The 20155-nt window shown below is 48.7% G+C and overlaps 1 protein-coding gene across 1 annotated transcript in view; it reads right to left on the bottom strand.

Moving 5' to 3' along the window:
• The window catches only part of GLB1L2 (galactosidase beta 1 like 2), a 44525-nt gene extending 24659 nt beyond the window's left edge, over window positions 1-19866 (bottom strand). The window contains exons 1-6 of the mRNA XM_066365287.1: window positions 19714-19866; window positions 6183-6230; window positions 5555-5752; window positions 3852-3920; window positions 3090-3185; window positions 319-427 (exon numbers count right to left, since the gene is read on the bottom strand). Coding sequence (XP_066221384.1) covers window positions 319-427; window positions 3090-3185; window positions 3852-3920; window positions 5555-5752; window positions 6183-6230; window positions 19714-19799 — 606 coding nt within the window. The 5' untranslated portion in view covers window positions 19800-19866. The remainder of the gene's footprint in view (window positions 1-318; window positions 428-3089; window positions 3186-3851; window positions 3921-5554; window positions 5753-6182; window positions 6231-19713) is intronic.
• Between the last annotated feature and the right edge of the window lie 289 nt (window positions 19867-20155).

Below are 20155 nucleotides of genomic sequence, written 5' to 3'. Positions count from 1 at the left end.
TGGGACCTTGACAGGTGATCTCAGTTGCCAAGGCATCGAGCGCAGCAGCCTTGGCACGGTATGGAGCAACGTGAGCCCTCACACCTGTCGACCCCCCCCCCCCCAGCACACTGCCACCTAAGACAACACTGAGACAGACACATCTTTACAAGGACAACCAGTGCAAGCCCCTCCAGTTATAGGCCGCAGGCTGCAGGAAAAAATGTGTTCCTGTGTTGAAAGGAACTGTGAGCCCCTTGATCTGAGAGCTAACCTAGGACTATTTACTACCGGCAGGAAGACAGGTGAAGATGAAAGCGGAGTCTGGCTTGCTTTTACCTGGAGGGGCACCACCCTGGCCATCAGGTGGTCAAAATAAAGATCCACTGCTTCGGTGAAGCCCTTGTAAGTTGTTCTCAGCCTCATGCCAGAGTCCTGGAGTAACCAGCTTGAATAAAAAAGGGGGTGGTGGTCATTAGTTCCACTGTTTGTGGGTTGGCTCGGGCAGGGCGACAGTGGAGTGGACAGGAAGCAGCTTCGGAGTGCTCAGGAATGAGGCTGGAGACCGCTCCCTCCCCATGCCTGCACTCAGCCAGAGAGGCACTGACAGAGGACACCAGCCCTGGTGGCAATTTAGGTCCAGCTTTGTGGCTATAGGTTCTGGCTGCCAGGCCCAGTTTTCAAGCATTTATTCCACAATCTCATTGCCAAGGGTAAAGCCAAAGACACTGGGCCGGGACTGAAGAAGAATACAGAGGCGACCTCCAGAGTCACCGAGACAAACAAGCCTGAAACAGAGGCCATGAGAGGCTGATTGTGCCTGTGGCTGCTGTGGTCCAGCTGTGATCCAGGCTGACCTGGCTCATTTGCATCATCTGCATCATTTGCATCAGCTATTGGGAGCTCAGGTCAGGGGAGGAGCTGGTGAGCAAGAAGATGAATTCTTCCTACAGCCTGTCTGTTGCGATCCACCGTCACCATATAAACACGGAGCATCAGTTCCCAAGCTAGGGTCAAGGTATTTTCCCAACTCATTTGAAATTCTGAAAGCCCTGGCTGGATAGCTCGGTTGGTTGGAGCATCTTCCTAGAGCAAGGGTCGGGAACCATTTTGGCTGAGAGAGCCATGAACGCCACATATTTTAAAATGTAATTCCATGAGAGCCATACAACGACCCGTGTATATTATGCGTTATTCAATAAAAATTTGGTGTTGTCCCAGAGGGCAGCTGTGATTGGCTCCAGCCACCCGCAACCATGAACATGAGCAGTAGGAAATGAATGGATTGTAATACATGAGAATGTTTTATATTTTTAACGTTATTATTATTTTTATTAAAGATTTGTCTGAGAACCAGATGCAGCCATCAAAAGAGCCACATCTGGCTCATGAGCCATGGGTTCCTGACCCGTCCTAGAGCATGGGGGTTGCCAGTTCAATTCCCCAGTCAGGTCACATACAGAAGCAACTCGGTGTTTTTTTCTCTCTCTTTCTCTCTCTCTCTCTCTCTGTCTTTCTTGCCTGACCTGGTGGCACAGTGGATAAAGCATCAACCTGGAACGCTGAGGTTGTGGTTTGAAACCCTGGGCTTGCCCGGTCAAGGCACATACAGGAAACAACTACTATGAGTTGATGCTTCCCACTTCTCTCTCGCTCTCTCTTCTCTCTCCTCTCTCTAAAAATTAACCAATTAAAACATTTTTAAAAAACATTTTTAAAAATTCTGAAAAAACACATATTTTCTTACAAAGGTTCTGAAAAAACACATATTTCCTTACAAAGGTTCTTACAAAAGGTCCTGATTTAGAAGTCCTGAATGGGGTCAGAAGATTACCCATCTATATTAGGTCAAGAAGGAGGAGGGAGAGCAGCCTCCTCTAGAGTGACACCTGCCCTTGCTATCCCACATGGAGCACGTCCAGCTTCGCACTCCCACCGGCATTCTGCCCGTTTCCCAGGGCTCCCCACTCAGCCTGCCCAGGTCTTGCCCGGTACCCACTGTCTATGCGAACAGGGCCTGAAGGGACAGGCGCTGCACAAGGTCTGAGAGCTGCAGCTTCCAAGCTAAGTAAGACGCAAATCCCGTCCAACTCCCATGTCACTCTGGCTGAGCCAGAGCTTTCTCGCTGACACGCAGATTTCTAATCCCCAGGTGTGGGGGAGGCCACTGTCTGCATTCACAGCCTTGCGGAGGGCACTCTCGCCCAGCTGACTAGCACAGCGACAGAGAAGCGATTGATCGATCAATCGATTGTGGGTAGGGAAGGAGATGGAGACAGAGCCTGCCTGTGCCCCTGGGGCAGGGCGGGTAGTGCTGGAAACAGGAAAAACAAGACAGAGGCTGGGGGGGCACTAAGGGGAGAAGCCCATCCCACAGGAGACAGCACAGCAAACAGGATCAGACTTCCTCTCCCTCGGGGCAGCAAGGGTTGGGGGAAGCACAGATCGGACCCTCTGGAATGCAGTGAGGATGGGAACAATTACCCCTAATCACAAGAATATCTTTTTTGAAAATTAAGGCAATAGTGATGACGATGAGGAATGACTGTGGTCCCCGGTTATTCTCGTCCAGATTTCTACTCCAGCCACACAGCACTCCACTGATGTCAGTGGACTACATATCCTAAGATAACTCATGAGGGCCTGAAATTTGAAGATTAAGAGATAAAACACAAGCAATAATTTGTTTCTCTTATACTTTCTCAAAATACTTGGACCTTAGGAAATAAATGCTGATCACATGCCTAAGAAACACAGACCGGTGTGACTGTTCCCATTCTGTAGACAGGAAAGTGAGGCCCAGGGCAGATGAATGACCTGACCGAGGGCCCGACTCACAGCAGAACCCTGACAGAGGGAATGACGTAGGAATGGCCAGCCCTTCTGCTCTGCTTGCCTCAAACCACGTGGAATTTAACAAGGACAATAATGGTGACATTTAAAATGAATCCCCCTCACTTTGGGTGTTACCTACTCTGAAAAGGAACTTCAGTATGAAATGAAAAAACATACTTTAAAAGCAAAAATAAAGCTACATTTGTGATTCACATGTTACATAAGCACACAGGACAGCTCAAGCTGTGGCCAGAGGCCCTCACGGCGCCGCTCACCTGGGCAAGCCCCCGAGGTCGATCTCACTGCAGATGTAGGGGCCCGGACGCAGAATCACCCACAGCCCAACCTCTGCAGCCGTCAGGACAAAGGTCCTAGGAAGGTCAATGTCGGCAACTCTCAGGACATCCGAGCGGAGGTGGGCACGAGCCCAGCACGCTTCACAGGTGGCAGAACTGCCCGGATCCTCTGCTCACCTGCCTTCCTCTCCCAACCAGAGGCAGGGGGTGAGTGAAGGAAGGCCGAGCCCCCACCCCAGCAGAGCAGGTACTCCTACACCCGTGGTCATAGGCCAGAGGCCCTGGCAGCTGGGTTCTCACTGGCTCCCAGCCTAGGACCCTCCGCACAGCCCACTGGGTCATCAGGAGGAAGGGCATCAGACAGGGGACAGGGGTCCTAACAATGGACCTGACCCCAACGGCCTTGCTATCCTCGAGGGGCAACCCCTGTCTCAGCACGGGTGGCTGGACCCCACTGCAGAGCAGGGCTGACCCTGGGCACCAGGCACCTCTGGGCTGCAGTGAGGACAGCTGGGCTCTGAGGAGACAGGCCTGGACCCCTGGGAGTACCAGGTTCACAGCTGGAGAGCAACTGGTCCTGGTGCAGAGCCTGTCACAGCGTCCTGAGAACAAGGCTCGGAGCCCAGTCTCCCTCCGGTCCTCCAAGCAGCGCTGAGGTGCCGCTGTGGTCCCTCTTCAGCCCAGCAGCCCCTTCCTGCCTCCCCAGCCCAGGCCGGGTCACAGACCAGCAACGGCACGTACTCCAGATCCAGGTTCCCAGAGAAGTCGAATGTGCCCCTTTGTGGCTCGTGGAGGTTCCATGGAACGTAGCTGTAATGGGAGAGACAATGACAGGCATGACTTTTCTTCATTTATTCCACTTCATCTCCCAGATTACCTTCTTTATCCCTAAAACCCCTTATGATGGTTGAAGATATATTTCCTAGGTAGAATGTCTTAATGACATCAGGACTGGAACCAAGAACTCAGTGGAGATGTAGGAGACTTAGGAGAACCTAGAGCCAGTCCTAGGGAACTAAGAGCTCCCCTCCTGAGGGGGAAGGAGGGGAGGCCAACAAGATGTGAGGATGTGAGTGATTCACAGACATGCCCACAGAGCAGCCTGGGCTGTGCTTCTGTCTTCCTGCCCTCCTGCCCTCTCTCTCTGCATTGCAGAAGAAGAAGTAACTTCACAGGAAAAACAGTTACAAGCAGAGTAAGAGGTTGCCTTAACTATCAGCTCTACTTTTTAATGAAGCATCGAACTGCGAACCCTAAAACAGAACGAGGCTTCTAACCCTAAAGACAAGATGAGAAAATGAAATAGGTTCGTTAAGGGGCCCATCCAAGAGACAGAAGTATGGACTGACAGATGGTAATAGTAATGACAGCTGGCCCTCCCCAGGACTCCCACCCACGCACGGCTCCTGGCGGGCGCTCTCCCACTGCACGGAATGTGCATGGGCCAAGTGGACGGGGAGAATTGCTTGCTTCTGATTCAAACTCAGGAGTTCCGTGTTTAAGCAAATGTAGATTATTCTGCTTTCGTGATTGCCCCGCAATATTCCTACAAGCTAACATGTGAATGTATCCCCAGGATCAGAACTTACATAGGCAAATAAAGTGGATCCTTTTTAATAATTCTAGGAAATTAGACCATCTGTTTCAACTATGCTGTCATAGCTCAGAATATTCCTGTAAGCCTTTTTAGAAATGGTCTTCAAAGCCAGTTCATAAACCACCCAAGAAAATCCATATTCTTGATTCGTAACCACATTTCTTTTTTGCCTGCAACTAGAATATAGCCTGATAACCTGCTTTCTTTCTTCAGCTTGGATCCAAATATCTTTTGGCAATTTTGAAAAATACATCCAAGAAAAGATCCAATTTTGTTCACAACTGAGCCTAACTTTTCACGAATTCACACATTCCACATCTTACTGAGTGCCCACCATGTCCCAGTCCCTGTGCGAGAGGCCAGAATGAAAACTGCAGCATGCAGAAGATAATCCTAAAAAGGAATGACGAAAACTGATGACAGGTGTTTTGCTTTGTTTTATTTTTGAAGTTTTATTCGTTTAGCTTTATTTTGAAGAAGACTACACTCGTTTGCTATATAAATTGGGGGTGGAGTGTTCATTTTAAAAATTAGTTATGATATTTCAATCATCTCCTGCATCTACACTCTCCTCCTTTGTACACCGTTGCTCTCTCTGGTCCCCAGATGAGATTTCCACTTCCCATCTCTCATCCCACTAATGAGGAGCGCTGCAGAGATCAGGAAGAAGGGAGGCTGTTTCCTATCAGAGGCTGTGCAGATTTAGGATGTGCCAGGGCTCACCACCCAGGCAGGCTGGGGGCCCCCAGGCTGGGATCCCACAAAGATCTGGGGGCCCAGATGTGGAGGAGCCCCCCTCCTCCCGCAGGGGAACAAGGCTTGGTGGTGGGGGTAGGGCAGCACTCACGTGGTGAGGGTGTTCAAGCCACAGGCTTTCATCTTCAGTAAGCGGTCCCTCCAGTAAGCCCTGGGCACACGAAAATAGTGCACGGAGCCCCCAAAGATCCAGATGGTAGAGTCGTCCAGCATGAAGTTCTGGCCCTTGGTATGCAGCCCCAACTGCCGGTGTCTCAGCCAAGGAGGGATCAGATTGTGCCAGTTCAACCTACAAAAGGGAAAGGGGGCCAGAAAGCCTCGAAGCTCGCCCTCAGCAGCGTGCGGGAGCGCCAGAAGAGAGGGGCCTCCTCTCCTCCTTCGCAGGCCCTCAGCATTTCTTTCCAAGGAGGGCCTGTTTTCCAGTGCATTCAGAAGAGGCTCCCACCCTCCAACTTAGCCCAACCTTGGAAGGAGCTCTTCAGCACCACTGACTCAGCCGACCCGCCTACCCTCAGAACGAGACAAACACAACATCCGACATGGAGACGCACTAGCCAGAGACAGGACGCAGCGGGCGCACAGTGCATGGCAAGGAAGTGCTAAGGGGCTGAGAAGCTGCCTTCGGGTGCTGGGGACTTGGGGGGACTTGGGGGGACCCAGAGGCAGGTGTCCCAGGCTATCTGACTAAACATCAAGGCACCATCTACTTCACATAGTACCTCTGAGCCACATCATGGTCACTGCTGCCCGGCTTGAAGTGCAAATACCTGCAAAGAGTTCTCTGGGTTAGAAACAGCATCTAGTCATTAACCAAATTCCCAGGTCTTAGTTATTGTCTAAAGATCAAGTGTCATGTTGGCCAAGAGATCATCCCGCATGACAGAAAAGTCCACCTAGGCAGGTTGGTGCAAAGCTTTCGTCCCTGAAAAAGCACCTCTCAACATCTCTGGAGTGGGTGGAGGGATGCCCCGTGATGGAGTGCTCCAGTCTCCTGACAGCCACAAGAGAACACCAAGCAGAGAAGCTGGGGGACCCACAGTTCCCAGCCAGGAAATTTAGGAAACTTAGAGACAGAAAACAACAGCAGGAGTGAGTCTGGCGCAAAGGGAAATTTTCGTTGGTGCCTTTTCAGTACCCACTTCTCATTACAGTTCCTGACAGGAGAGGGCATCTTGCCCAGCAAGGCTCCTCTGCATGAAAAAAAACCTCCTTCGACTGCTTCTGGTCTTTTCATTTGTAAAGGCTAGCTGAAATGGTGCCACTGAGACAAGTGTCTGGCATAAGATGCAGCTTAAGCCACTCAGTCAGCTGCTACATACAGATCGAGGGCTGTCATCTCTTAAAAGAGACATGTGGGAACCAAAAGTGCACTGGGAGAAGCCATCCTGACTCTGGAGTCAACAGTCTTCTGCACCCTCACGGGGTAGCTCCTTCACAAAGCTTCGCCAGCCACACAGACCACATCGGATCACAGGGGAACAGGGCACATGCATGCCACACACCCTCTAGCTGACCCTCCCAGTGTGCTCACGGGGTGTCCCACCGTTCCGGCTCTCCCTCCATCACAGCCATCAGCACTGTCCCCCTGCTGGGTCCTTTCCTTACGTATCCGCCAGCTTCTCCTTGACCTTCAAAGCCAAGTGCTTCAGTGCTGGACATGAATTTGCAGACCCTACACTGAAAGTAGCCAGAGCCCTGCTCTGAATGGTACCATATTCTTAACAGCACTCAGTGAAAACCCATGGCAACCTGCTCGTGCCCCTCAGGAAGCTCACACCCATCCTCCCCATGTTCCCAAACCATACGTCATAGTCCCTGTGAAGAGTTCTATACAGTCTTCTCCAACTCCCTGCACACTCAGATAATTAACAACTCAGGGTCATGAGTGCAGCTGTAAAGCGTGCACAGAGACACGACCAGGGCCAGCTCCGGGGGCGTGTGAGCCACGCAGTTGCACAGGGCCCCACACTCAGAAGGCCCCCTTGCAACAAGTGACAAGCCATCAGATCTAATGCATAGTGTAGTGAATGCAGACAACAATTCTATACTAGAATGATCTACTATAATAAACATAACTACAATGACAATCATATTACAATATACCAAGGTACTCATGGCCTCAGACAATTAGCTGTCTCAATCCTAATATTCTTAACAATTTTTAAACAAGGGCTCCGCATTTTCATGGAGCACTGGGCCCCACTAATTAGGTGGTGATGGAAGAGGACAATATAGAAGCAATTGTTGAGTGAAGAAATTATCTAACTCATCCAGGTGGAGTCATAGAAGACTTTATTCTCACTGGGTCTTGAAGGCAAGGAATATAAGAAAGCAGAGGAAATTTGGGGCAAAAACATAAAAACGTGAAAGCACATTTACTCATGGACTGGCGAGCAGACTGGCAAGAAGGTGCGGATCCAACATTCCAGCCAGCGCTCCAGGTCCGAGCTGGTTCACCACTGACTGCCTGCCGCCAGTCCATGCTCTGATGGGTACAGAAATTGAGAAACTTTTTATAGTAATGAGAGTAAGTTTATGTCTATTAAAGCTAATCATAAAAGGCTGGGTATGTTTTTTGCATACGTTTTCATTTCTTTTTTTTTTTTAGTAATTTGTTTTTATTGTGTTTTATGAAGTAACAGATTGGAATTTAAAAAAAAAAAAAATGTTTCTTGCCTGGCCAGTAGTGGTGCAGTGAATAGAACATCAACCTGGGACACTGACGTCCCAGGTTCAAAACCTCGAGGTCACTGGCTTGAGCACTGGGTCGCCAGCTTGAGCATAGGATCATAGACATGACCCCATGGTCACCAGCTTGAGCCAAAAGGTCACTGGCTTGAAGTCCAAGGTCCATGGCCTGAGCAAGGGATCACTGGCTCAGCTGGAGCCCCCTGGTCAAGGCATGTATGAAAGCAATCAATGAACAACTAAGGTGCCACAACTACAAGTTGATGCTTCTCATCTCTTTCCCTTCCTGTCTGTTTCTTTCTCACACATGGAAGGAAGGAAGGGAGGGAGGGAGGGAAGGAGGGAGGGAGGGAGGGAGGGAGGGAGGGAGGGAGGGAGGGAGGGAGGGAGGGAGGGAGGGAGGGAGGAAAAAGGATTCTTCACCACAGAGACAGAAATACTGCTCAAGATCAGAAACAACAGGGGTGTTGGACAGTTGTGATCATAGCACTGAGAAGACAAGCATATTGACTAGTTCAATTTACCAGGCTTAAAAACCAAATGTGGATGCAAGAGATGTGGGAGACACGAGAACCATGTGGAATCACTTCCGCAGCAGCTTTCCTAACACTTAACTAAAGTCCGCTACACTAGAAGGCAGGTCTGGGTTTAGCCACAATGGTTCACAAAGGTAACAGCATATTTGAATCACCAGAGAATCTTTTAAAACCAATGCGCAGCACCCACCTCAGTCCAATTCACTAGCTCTGCAGGTGGGGCACAAGTAATGGTGTTCTTTAAAATCTCTTCCAGAGATCCTAACAGACAAGGATGAAAGCTACCAGCATAGCAATAGATGTACGGGAGGGACTTGAGCACATTTGGGGGCCCTGTATGTCCTGAGACAGGAGAGGGGGATGCCAAGAAGGCAGAATGTGCCACAGACATCACTGACCACGTGGGAACTTTGTCTATGGCCACTCAAGGGCAAAGATAATGATTTTTTACTTTCTCCTTACTTCTCACAACCCCCCCAGCACCCCAAACTCATGCTATAGCTGCAGGACTATAGTTCTGCTACACTATAGTTAAAGTAGTCATTTGTGGATAACCTGGGGACCTAAATCACTTTTTTCTTTTGCTAAAGAAAAAGCACCATGTTCCAAGTGACTTATAAATGATATTTCAGAACACAATTATTCCAAAGACCTGCCTTTGGAAGAGGGACCACCTTTGGGGAAGCAACAACAAAAATAGTAGTACATGCAGGAGGAATATCAGGACATGCATGCTGGCTCCATCTTTAGGAGCGCTGCCACCTTAGGTTAATGACATTTGCTCTGTGGGCATGCACACAGAGCAAGTTTTTTCCTCTGCAAAGCAGGGCTAATGCCTGTCCTACCTGCTCACAAAGGCTGCTGTGATGACCTGATATTAATAAAATACTCTGTGATGTGCTATAAGAGTCTTATCACTACTGGAAATAAATTTATTTTAGCACGCTTTGCATATTAGAGAAAATAATCTGGCGGCATGGGGGGAGAGGCTTTTATCCCTAATATGGAATAATTGCCATCTTTCCATTCATTCCCATTTAATTTAGCAGCTGATTATATTATATGTACTAGACTTTGTGCCAAGCACTCTTATTACAATTTCTAAAATCTTATAATGAAAGATCTGTTCACTGGGATCCTATCAGACCATCCCAGCCCCTAGCCAGGGATCTGAAAACTTCAGCTGTGAACTGAATGCACCTTGCTTCCTGTCTTGTGCTGCCTGCAGGCTAAGAATGGTTCTCACATTTTCAAGTGCCTGGGAAAAAAAATCAAAAGAAAGATATTTTTCGACACATAGAAAAATTCTATGAACTCCACATTTCATTGTCCACAAACAGTTTTACTGACACACCACCAAACCCTATTCATTTAGCTACTATCTACAGCTGCTCTGGGGCACAGTGAAACTGCTGCAAAGGGACTATGTGGTCTGCAAAGCTGCAAATACTTACTATCTGGCCCTTTACAGGAAGTCCTGCCATAGGGGAGGAGGCCCTGGATACTAAAAGGAGGCCTCAGGCCCCCGAGGCCATTGTCCAGCCTCTTTCTAGCCACCTCGTTGTTCTGCCTCTTGCCACCTGGATCTCTCCGTTAGCTACAAGCTTCTGAGTCTTCTGGCTGCTCCACACCTCACACACAGCGGAGTTTGTCTCCCTTGGTTTTGACCATGACTGCTCCAAAGAACACCCTCTCCCTTCATGCTTCATGTGCTCCCCAGGCTTCTCACACTCTCCAGGCTCACCTGACGACCAGCCCCAGGCTCTCCCCAGGTGAGAAAGAACTGGATGGGCAGTCTATTCTTAAAAATAGGGACATAGTGACGTCTGGTGGTGAAAATACTCTCATTCTCTTTCTCTTTTGCTCTCTCTCTCATTGTTTTTAAAGACAATGACAATACAATTTAGCAATCACTCCAGGTAGCAATCCTTATTCATCAGCCAGACCTGTAGAAACACCCTCTGATTGTTCACCAAGCTCACATCACTGACACCCCCCTTGCTTCCCACTGCCCTGGAAGAGCCCTCCACCCCCTGCAGGGCAGAGGGGTAGGCAGGAAAGGTGGCTCTCTGTGTCTCCCTCATTCCAACACCATCCCTGCTTCTAACACACACTCCTTAATTTGTCCCCTAGTGGATAACTAATCACGAGGAAACTTCCACCTAGGTTTACGCCTCCAGGTCAACTGTTGCAAATGCAGAAACTCTGGGCCTTACCTGAGACCTGAATGAGACTGCTATATAACCGGAACCCGAGGTTAAAGTTGGAGAAGCACCAGTCTATATCTTCTCCTTTCATATATGGAAAATACACCTGCCTGGATAGAGTTTCTTTTTGCCAGGGTCTTTAAATCCTATCACTTCCTAGACTTTTCTAAAAGATATTTCCTCTCAGTGCTTATTAAACAGCAGTAAATTAACACTGCAAACAACAAAAGCTAGCAGTGATCAAATTCCAAATTCTGGAGAATTCAACTGTTTCTTTTCTGAAAACTTTCTGGTAGGTTACTAGATGAGTTTTTTTAAGTTTTTTTAAAAATTTATTTATTGATTTTAGAGAGGAAGGGAGAGAGAGAGAAAACAAGAAAGAGAAAAACAATTTGGTGTTCCACTTATTTATGCATTCATTGGTTTTTTCTTGTATGTGCTCTGACCAGGGATCAAACCTGCAACCTTGGTGTATCGGGACAATGCTTTAGCCAACTGAGCTATCCGGGATGAATTCACTGAGAAAATGAGGATAATAAATGTTGGGTTTTTGCAAGGAATTCACTGTGACAAAATGAGATGATACACATTAGAGCTTGATAAACAACAAAGCACCATACAAATGGATGTCAATACTGCAAATGATCATTAGTACTAATGATCATAATATTAATAATAACTCCCATCATTTCCTGAGTAATGAACTCAGTAATAATAAAATAAAGAAAATATGTGGTTAAATGAGGTCAGGGAGACGTTCCCTGTCAATCAGGCTCCTTACCAAGGAGCTAACCACATCGATCCCAAGGAAGGCTTTTTTTTTTACTGTTGCTTTTCTAGTGAGCAGTTCATTCCTGATGAAACTTTCTTGACAGGACCAGGGGCACTTGCCTTCTTTCTAGCCGAAGCTCATATTAACACTTTCTTCTGGAATCTCTGTTGCCTTATCTTTGCTTCATCGTAGGAAAAGTAACTTTTCAGCCCTAGAATAAACTGCACAGCAGGCCCTGGTCACAGATGGGACCGGTCCTCAGGTTTGCTCTGCTTAGAGCCCTACTTGGTGCCCAGTCCAGAGGATCCCAGAAGAAGGCGCATGTGTCAGGACTTCTGATGGGGCCTCACACAATGTAATGAGACCTCACCGTTCCTGTGCCTAACCTTCCCGTTTGGCAAGCGCAAGCTGGGGACACCACAGGTTGTAATGGAAACATTAAGCAGAAGACTTCGGTACTGAGATCTCTGTGGCATAAAACTGTCATCAGGTGGTGACTGATGAGGGAGGATGGGTAGAGGGATGAAGCCTTCTCACTTGTCAATTTATCATTGTAGTGGATCACGAGGACAGTGGGCACAGGGCAGGCTCTCACGGGCGGGACATCCCTGGACACAGTTGAAGTGCTGGGTGGGAGTGTTTGAATGGAAAAGGGCAGATGAGTGGGTGACAAGCTTACAACCTCTTTCATGTGCAATGGGCCTGTGAATTAATTCTCAGCTTCCAGGGCAACTAGGGCGGTAAAGAGCTGGATCCAGTCACCTGCTTGGATGACCTCCTTGCATGAGGTGTGCTAATCAGGACAGGTCTGAAATGTCTCTGACCATGCCAAAGGGCATGCCTGTGTCACCTATAAACCCTGCAAATATTGGTCAGTAACGGGGGTCGTGGTGGGACTGGGAAGCCACACTTGGGGTCACAGCCATCCCCTCCAGTCTTCTGTCATGCCACACACAGTCTGCCTAAACTCAGCCGGACCGGTATCCACACAACCTGACACGTCAGAGACTGCGTCACCAAATTCTGGAATGTCATACAATTTTAGGCTGGCTAAGGGTGTGGACCAGCTGGCAGATGAGGTAGGAATCTGCATAAAGACTCCTTCAGTTACCAGAACATCAGTTCTTGCTGGTCCCGAAAGTCGGTTCTTTTGGCACTATACATAATATGTACATTCTTGCTAATCTGAAACAATGATTGACAAATCCAATTTTCAAGTGCAGGCACTGTGACCCTACTAGGGCCACCCTAAGCAAAGATGCAACCCCATCTGTGTCCAGAGCCTCATATTAAAGGTGCTAACCAAGAAAACACCATCTCTCGTTCATCCAAACTGCCATGCCAGAGACCAGGAGATGGAAGACGTGTTAAACTGCCCAAAAGACATCATCACACATAGAAATGTCCTCACTTGGGTCTGGAATACAAATTTCTATTCATCACTTCCTCAAGATGCTGATGTGGTTATAGGCTTCCCAGAGGCCCAGTTTCCTTGGACATCCCTCAAATGTCCACTTGGGGATATTTCAGTCTCACCAGTCTATACCCTATACACTCTTCCCTCAGCAGGGGAGTCTGAGAGACTAAGAAAGGAATTTTCCATTCTCTGCTCCAGGCCGGTGCCCTCAATGCCTCTCTCTGCTCCAGAAGCGTACCTCTTGCATCAGTCCATGAGCCACCAAGAACTCCAGCTCCAGTGAACTGGAACTCTGGCCCAGTGTTGGCCCAGCTTCCTGGTTGTGTCCCTTGGCCTGGGCCCAATGCTTTGGTCTCCTGATTTGCTAGGAGAGGCTTTAAATCTCTCCAAAGGCCTTGAGCCTTCTATTCCAAAACCAAGTACATTCATTTTGCAGAGACGCATTTGCAGGTCCACGGCACCACTACACTTTCAGCACCTCTGTCCCTCCCTCTGGAAAGACTTCTAGGTGAGCCAGGCACTGGCCTAGCGTTCAGGCTCCAGCAAGTAGGGCCAACTGGCTGCCTACATGACGGGACGTGCTGCTAGTTCAGAGAGCAATATTTTCTGAATACTGTAGGAAGTATCCATGGGAGTAAGCATTTACTAGACCAAAACCTTGAGATCTAATTGTAAAAAATATATATACAAACTCCTAATTAGTAATCAACCACATAACAGGAATGAAAAGTGTCCTGATACTATGTGACACTGTATTTTCACTGTGGAAAATTTTTCTACCGATTGCATCATAAAGAGAAAAGGTATGCCTGACCAGGTGGTGGCACAGTGAATAGAGAGAGCATCAGCCTGGGATGCTGAAGACCCAGGTTCAAAACCCTGAGGTAGCTGGCTTGAACACAAGCTCATCCGGCTTGAGAGCAGGGTCGCTAGCTTGAGTGTGGGATCATAGACATGACCCCATGGTTGCTGGTTTGAGCCCAAAGGTCACTAACTTGAAGCCCAAGGTCACTGGCTTAGGCCCAAGGTTGCTGGCTTGAGCAAGGGGTGACTGCCTCGGCTGGAGCCCCTGATCAAGGCACGTATGAGAAAGCAATCAATGAACAACTAAAGTGCTGTAACTATGAGTTGATACTTCTCATCTCTCTCCGTTCCGGTCTGTCTCTCTTTAGCTCTCTCTCTCTAAAAACAAAAACAAAGTGTTGTATCTCAACCTAGAGAAAAGTGAAAAGTCTGTTAGATAACCCAAAGGACTCTACTGATAACAAGATTCTGATCTTAGAGATGCTGTGGGATTCGAATGAAATGATTTCACAAAATGGGGGACAATAAATATATTAAATGTTTTTTTTTAATCCACCACATTGGACTTATCTACATAGATATATGAGAAGGGGCTAGTTCTTATAAGAATCTTGCACACACAGATCAGACAGAATTTCCCCCTTAGACAATAGAGCTCACAGCCTCCTTCACATTGATCCAACAGAAATAGGATGTGCCATTTTACTCACTTATTTTAACTTATTTTCAATGTCTATCAAGATTTAAAATAACTATTTCATAAGGTCAGCAATTCTACATGCAGGAATATTTCCAACAGATATTCATTGCAATTTTGTGTGCAGCGGCTAATAGATGGCCAATAGTAGATGCCCATCAACAGGGGATGTTTAAATAAATAACATGCCAAATGGGGTCACAGACCTAACTGTCGTCTTGTATATGCACCAAATTCCTCTGAGAGAAACCATTATCGGTAATCACCTCAGGTAGTGGGGAGGTGTCTAGAGGCCAGGAGTGGAGAGTTTATTTTCCCCTGTGTATTATTTGTATCATCCTCTTTATATACTAACTATTTGCAAAATCAACTTTGTAGGAAAAACGCATGTGTTCTTGAAAGGAACAACCCTACCATCTTGCTGAGTGGGGGAGTAGGGAAGCAGCGCCACCTAACATTAAAAATACCCCGACCCTTCTATTTCAGGAGAAGTCCCACACAACGGGGCCTCTTTTTCAATATGGCCTTTAAGATCCAGAGCAATAGATTTAAGCAAAAGACAAAACTGAGTGGAGAGGAAGCAGCCAATAATATCCCCACACCAAAAGAACTCTGCTGGGTAATGGAGGGGGATGAGGGTGGCTGGACTCGAGTCCTTTTCAACTACTAAATGTTCTAAAAAGACCTCTCTAAGCTCCAGCATCTGCTGACTCCATTGGGAAAGCATTCAAGGCAATATAATAGACCTCTGAGTCATTTCATCAAAGATTAAGTGTTTATTCACTTGGCACTTCCTTGCCCTCAGTGGAGAGAATGCTCTGGCCAACTCTGGTCTTTTCTGCTGTCAAGGCTCTGTCGCTCTTTGCCTCCAATCTCCTGGATACCCCAGTCCCTTTAATCACAAATACACCAACGTTTACGTTCTGCTCCAAGGCCCTCTGGTCCCCCTTCAGCCGTTGGCTAGCATGGCACTTTAAGACTACCAGAGCCAGGGTGGCTCTGACATCCCACCTCCCCCTGGCTGAGCCACTGACCAGTGAGCCACACTTCCCCACTTGCGTCAGAAAGGACTACCTGCTGAAAAGACACTTCCCAGGTGCTCAACACTTCACTACTATAAGATGAAAGGGACAGCATTCAAAGAGCTCAAACATTCCAGGGAATATGACTCAGGCCTTAAACCCAGGAGAGCCCTAGAATAGGCAAAGCTCATAAAGTCACTGACCTCACAGAAGCCCAGGAAGTGAGGCACAATTTGTCCACATGCCCTCAGAAGACAGGACTACCAGTGTTTTGGATCAAAGAAAGGGACCTGGTCATATTGCTAAGTTATCTGCCTCCTCCGGGAATCCAGATAACACCAGCTCAGGAGCAGTGAGTGGGGCAGCTGAGTGAAAATATGAACTTGTCCTCAAAGGGGCATGATGCAGGCTGCCTACCTGGTGGCTTTCCTCTCTCCTGACCTTTGCCAGCTAAAATCTCAGGTATGAGAGATGCAGAATTAATTCAATTGCTCCGTGATGCATTAATATTAAGGAAAAAAATCATGAGTGGGAACCATGCCTTGATACTATCAAACAGGCATTCCTGTGGAGTAAGAAGAGGCTGGGGAATGAGAAAAGCAACTGGTTCAAAGACACAGTTCACATTACTACATGCATCAGTGACCTCAAAGTAATATGCTGAGTGAAAGAAGCCTCATCAAAACAGAGCACATACGTTAGGATTACATTTCTATAAAACACTAAAAAATTCAAACAAATAGGCCCTGGCCAGTTGGCTCAGTGGTAGAGCATCGGCCTGGCGTGCAGAGAAGTCCCAGGTTCGATTCCCGGCCAGGGCACACAGGAGAAGCACCCATCTGCTTCTCCACCCCTCCCGCTCTCCTTCCTCTCTGTCTCTCTCTTCCCCTCCCGCAGCCGAGGCTCCATTGGAGCAAAGATGGCCCGGGCGCTGGGGATGGCTCCTTGGCCTCTGCCCCAGGCGCTAGAGTGGCTCTGGTTGTGGCAGAGCGACGCCCCGGAGGGGCAGAGCATCGCCCCCTGGTGGGCAGAGCGTCGCCCCCTGGTGGGCGTGCCGGGTGGATCCCGGTCGGGCGCATGCAGGAGTCTTTCTGTCTCTCCCCGTTTCCAGCTTCAGAAAAATACCAAAAAAAAAAAAAAAATTTTCAAACAAATATATGGCAGTGGAAAGAAACAGATCAGGGTGCTTGGGAATGGGGCAGCAGAGGCACAGGAGAGAGAGATGCAAAGGGGCACGAGGAAATCTCTGGGGCTGACGGATACCTTCACTATGTTGATTATGGTGGTAATTTCATAGGTAGATATATATGTCAAACTGTACATGTTAAACATGCAGTTTATCACACGACAATTACACTGCAATAAAGATCATTTTTTGAAAGATCATTGTTCAAGCTAAGAAACTGAAGGTTGAAAGCTTCCTCAAAAGTCATCTTGGTCCTCCTGTTTCTTGGATAGGATGTAATCAAACAGCTCTGATTGACCAGGAACCAGCCCAAAATAAAATTCATGGAAAAAAAACAAAAGCCGCAGCCAAGCAGCCCCCTCCTCCACCCAAATACCTGCCTCTGAGGTACAGAAAAAGGGCTGACCCTCACGGCTCAGCTCCACAAAGCTGCCAGCTGAGCAGCCTGATCCCACGTGACCTATATACCACTGGCCCCAAGCACACTCCCAACAACAGCTGGGAGGGGCCCCCACCACCCACTCAGTTAATGACCCAGTCAAAGCTAGTTATATAGCAGGAAGAGGATGCAACAGTGAGTATGTTCTCCTCTGGCCTCCAGAGATAATCCTTGGTGCCCACGCCAGACAGAAAAAATCAGACAGAAAGTGCCCATGAGAGTGATACGATCAAAAAGATGCCCAAAAGACATATATCTTAAAGCAGTGGTCCCCAACCCCCGGGCCGCAGACCGTTAGCGGTCCGTGGGCCACTTGGTACCGGTCTGCAGAGAAAGAATAAATAACTTACATTATTTCCGTTTTATTTATATTTAAGTCTGAACGATGTTTTATTTTTAAGAAATGACTAGATTCCTTCTATTACATCCATCTAAGACTCACTCTTGATGCTTGTCTCGGTCACGTGATACATTTATTCATCCCACCCTAAAGGCCAGTCCATGAAAATATTTTCTGACATTAAACAGGTTCGTGGCCCAAAAAAGGTTGGGGACCACTGTCCTAAAAGACCTTAAGGAAAGGCTCTGAACTTGGTTCGGAGCTTCTCTGGCCTCTGTCTTTCCTGCTGAGAAAGAAGAAATAGAAGGAAAAACAATAATTGTCCTAAGCACTTCCACCTATTTCCACAGATTTAAGTCACAGTTATTCACTCATCTTTGCCATTCTCTGGCAACTCCATATGCTCCCAACTGACTCCTACTGCGGTCACCCCACCCAGGTGGGAACACAGTTAATTCACCTGTGAGAAGCTTAGGGTTCTTCACAGCCACTCAGCTGTCTGACCTTGCATCTTCTGTCCCACCAGACACCACCAACAAACACCCAGCCTCCTTCTCGAACCTTTTCCTGTGGACTATTAGGTGTATTTAACTGGCCCATCTCAAGCCCCTCAGTGCTGGCCCTCATAATGACCTGTGTGAGTCCCCCACATGGCTGCTATATCCTTGACCTCCAACAATAGGCAAACCACATGCTACTTGAACACCTCTAGCCCTTCTCTCTGGGGTGAGGGCTCCTTGCTACCCTGCTGTATGCCAGAGGCTCCTGCTGCCTCTGCTCTGAGTAATTCTTCTGGGATTTGCATCAGTCTTGCACCAGGAGGAGCGCTGAGCACCATACAAAAGCCAGGACCAGTCTTCAAAGAGGGAAAGGTTAGACATCATAGATAAAATGAGGGTGAAGTCCTGAAAATACCTGGGGAAACAAAATGCTTCTTGGGCTTTCTGGGCTCCAGAATGAGAAAAGCACTGTTTTCTTCTCCCAAACAATATATGACATCCTCACTCTCCCCGAAACAAAGAAGACATGTTAAGTCTTGAAAAGATATAAATTATAAGTGCAAAGCGTTTCTGAATGCATTGTTGTGGCAGCCAAAAACATTCAGATATTTAACACCATCAAACACTTCCCTCCACCTCCCAGAGGAAGCTCGGAGAAACTAAGGCTGACAGGGAAAAAGAAAAGATCAAGCTGAGGGGTAATGCACCTGCCCCCAGTGCCAGTGGCTCCACCTTCAGCCTCTTCAACACTAACTTTCAGTGTCACAGCATTAGTTACCCCCGGTCCACTTTCCCGGCAGCCCTGGAAGTTTTGAATATGGAAAATGCCAAGCAACGACCTGAAAGATATGGTCAGAGCAGTAGAATCCTCTAAATAGACACAGATTAGAAAAATTCTGAGCTGGGGCACCTACACAGGCTGTGGATAAAGCATTCTACCAGTAAACGCAATCACTTGCCACAGACATTTTGCTAAGGGAAGCTGGGGACTGCGAAAGGGACAAATAAACCCAGGGCCGATGATCTTGGAGGACCCGTAGGCAAGCGCTCTCTCATCACTGGGCTGGGCAGGCTAACACGACTTTTGTTGTCAGCACTGGAGCGCTGGGCTCTGCTGAACAGAGAAGCCTCCCAGCAGGGCTGGCTGGGGGCGGGGGCGGGAGGATGTAGGGACCTGGGAGAACAGCAGAAGCGGGTTCCCCCAGGAGGACTAGAGGCGGGGCAGGGATGGGGAACGCCTGAGAGGGATCTGAAGGCTAGTTCTGCTGACCCTCTCACAGGGCTGGGAGTATCCACAAGAAAAAGAGAGCCCGGCATCACCGACGCGGGGAAGGAGTGGTGAAGCTCTAAAGCATAGACGCCTGGGGACTGGGAGGGCAGCGTCTGTGTCGCCCATTCCCGGATCTCGAGAAAGAACAAGAGTTCCCGGAGGCGCAATGGACCACTGGGATGCTGGAGAGCTACAAAAATAAAAACAAACCAAGAAGCTGGCGGGCTGTTCCCGGCGGGAACTGGGGATTCGCGAGTCGCCTAAATGCCAACTATGGGGACTGCCTCCTTCGGGCTAGAGGGGAGCGGGAACTCGAGGTGTGGCGGATTGGGCTGTCTGCAGACGGGAAGGTGCCGGGCGAGATTCCCTCACCTGCGGAGCAGCAGGAAACTCAAAACCACCAGCAGCAGGAGTCCGACTACGCGGCACGGCCTCCGCGGGACACTACACGTGGTCATCGTGCGTTCGCACAGCGCGCAGAGACCAGGTTCTCGCTCCAGTCAGCACTCAGCCGCGCGCCCAAGGCTCGACGCGGGGGGCGGAGCCGCTAGCTGGTCGCCCGGGCAACCGGGCCGCGGGCCGCCGGCTCTCATTGGTCGCATCCCGAGGCTCCGCCCCAGCGCCGAGCTTCGGGCAACAGGGGCGGGGCTTCCGCGGGACCTCCGGGACTGCCGAGTCCACAGTTTCCAGCACAGTGGCGGCTGCGGGTTCTCTTCTGCCTGCCTTCACGGGGAGACGCTCAGAGACTGGGATGCTATTTTCCTGCACGTGATATGCAAACAGGTGCAAAAGTACTAAGCACCTGTTGCCCAGG

The sequence above is a fragment of the Saccopteryx leptura genome, chromosome 2 (assembly GCF_036850995.1).
Source record: "Saccopteryx leptura isolate mSacLep1 chromosome 2, mSacLep1_pri_phased_curated, whole genome shotgun sequence".
NCBI lineage: Eukaryota > Metazoa > Chordata > Mammalia > Chiroptera > Emballonuridae > Saccopteryx > Saccopteryx leptura.
Note: the sequence above shows the minus strand (reverse complement) of the source record. Positions and strands in the feature narration are given on the sequence as shown.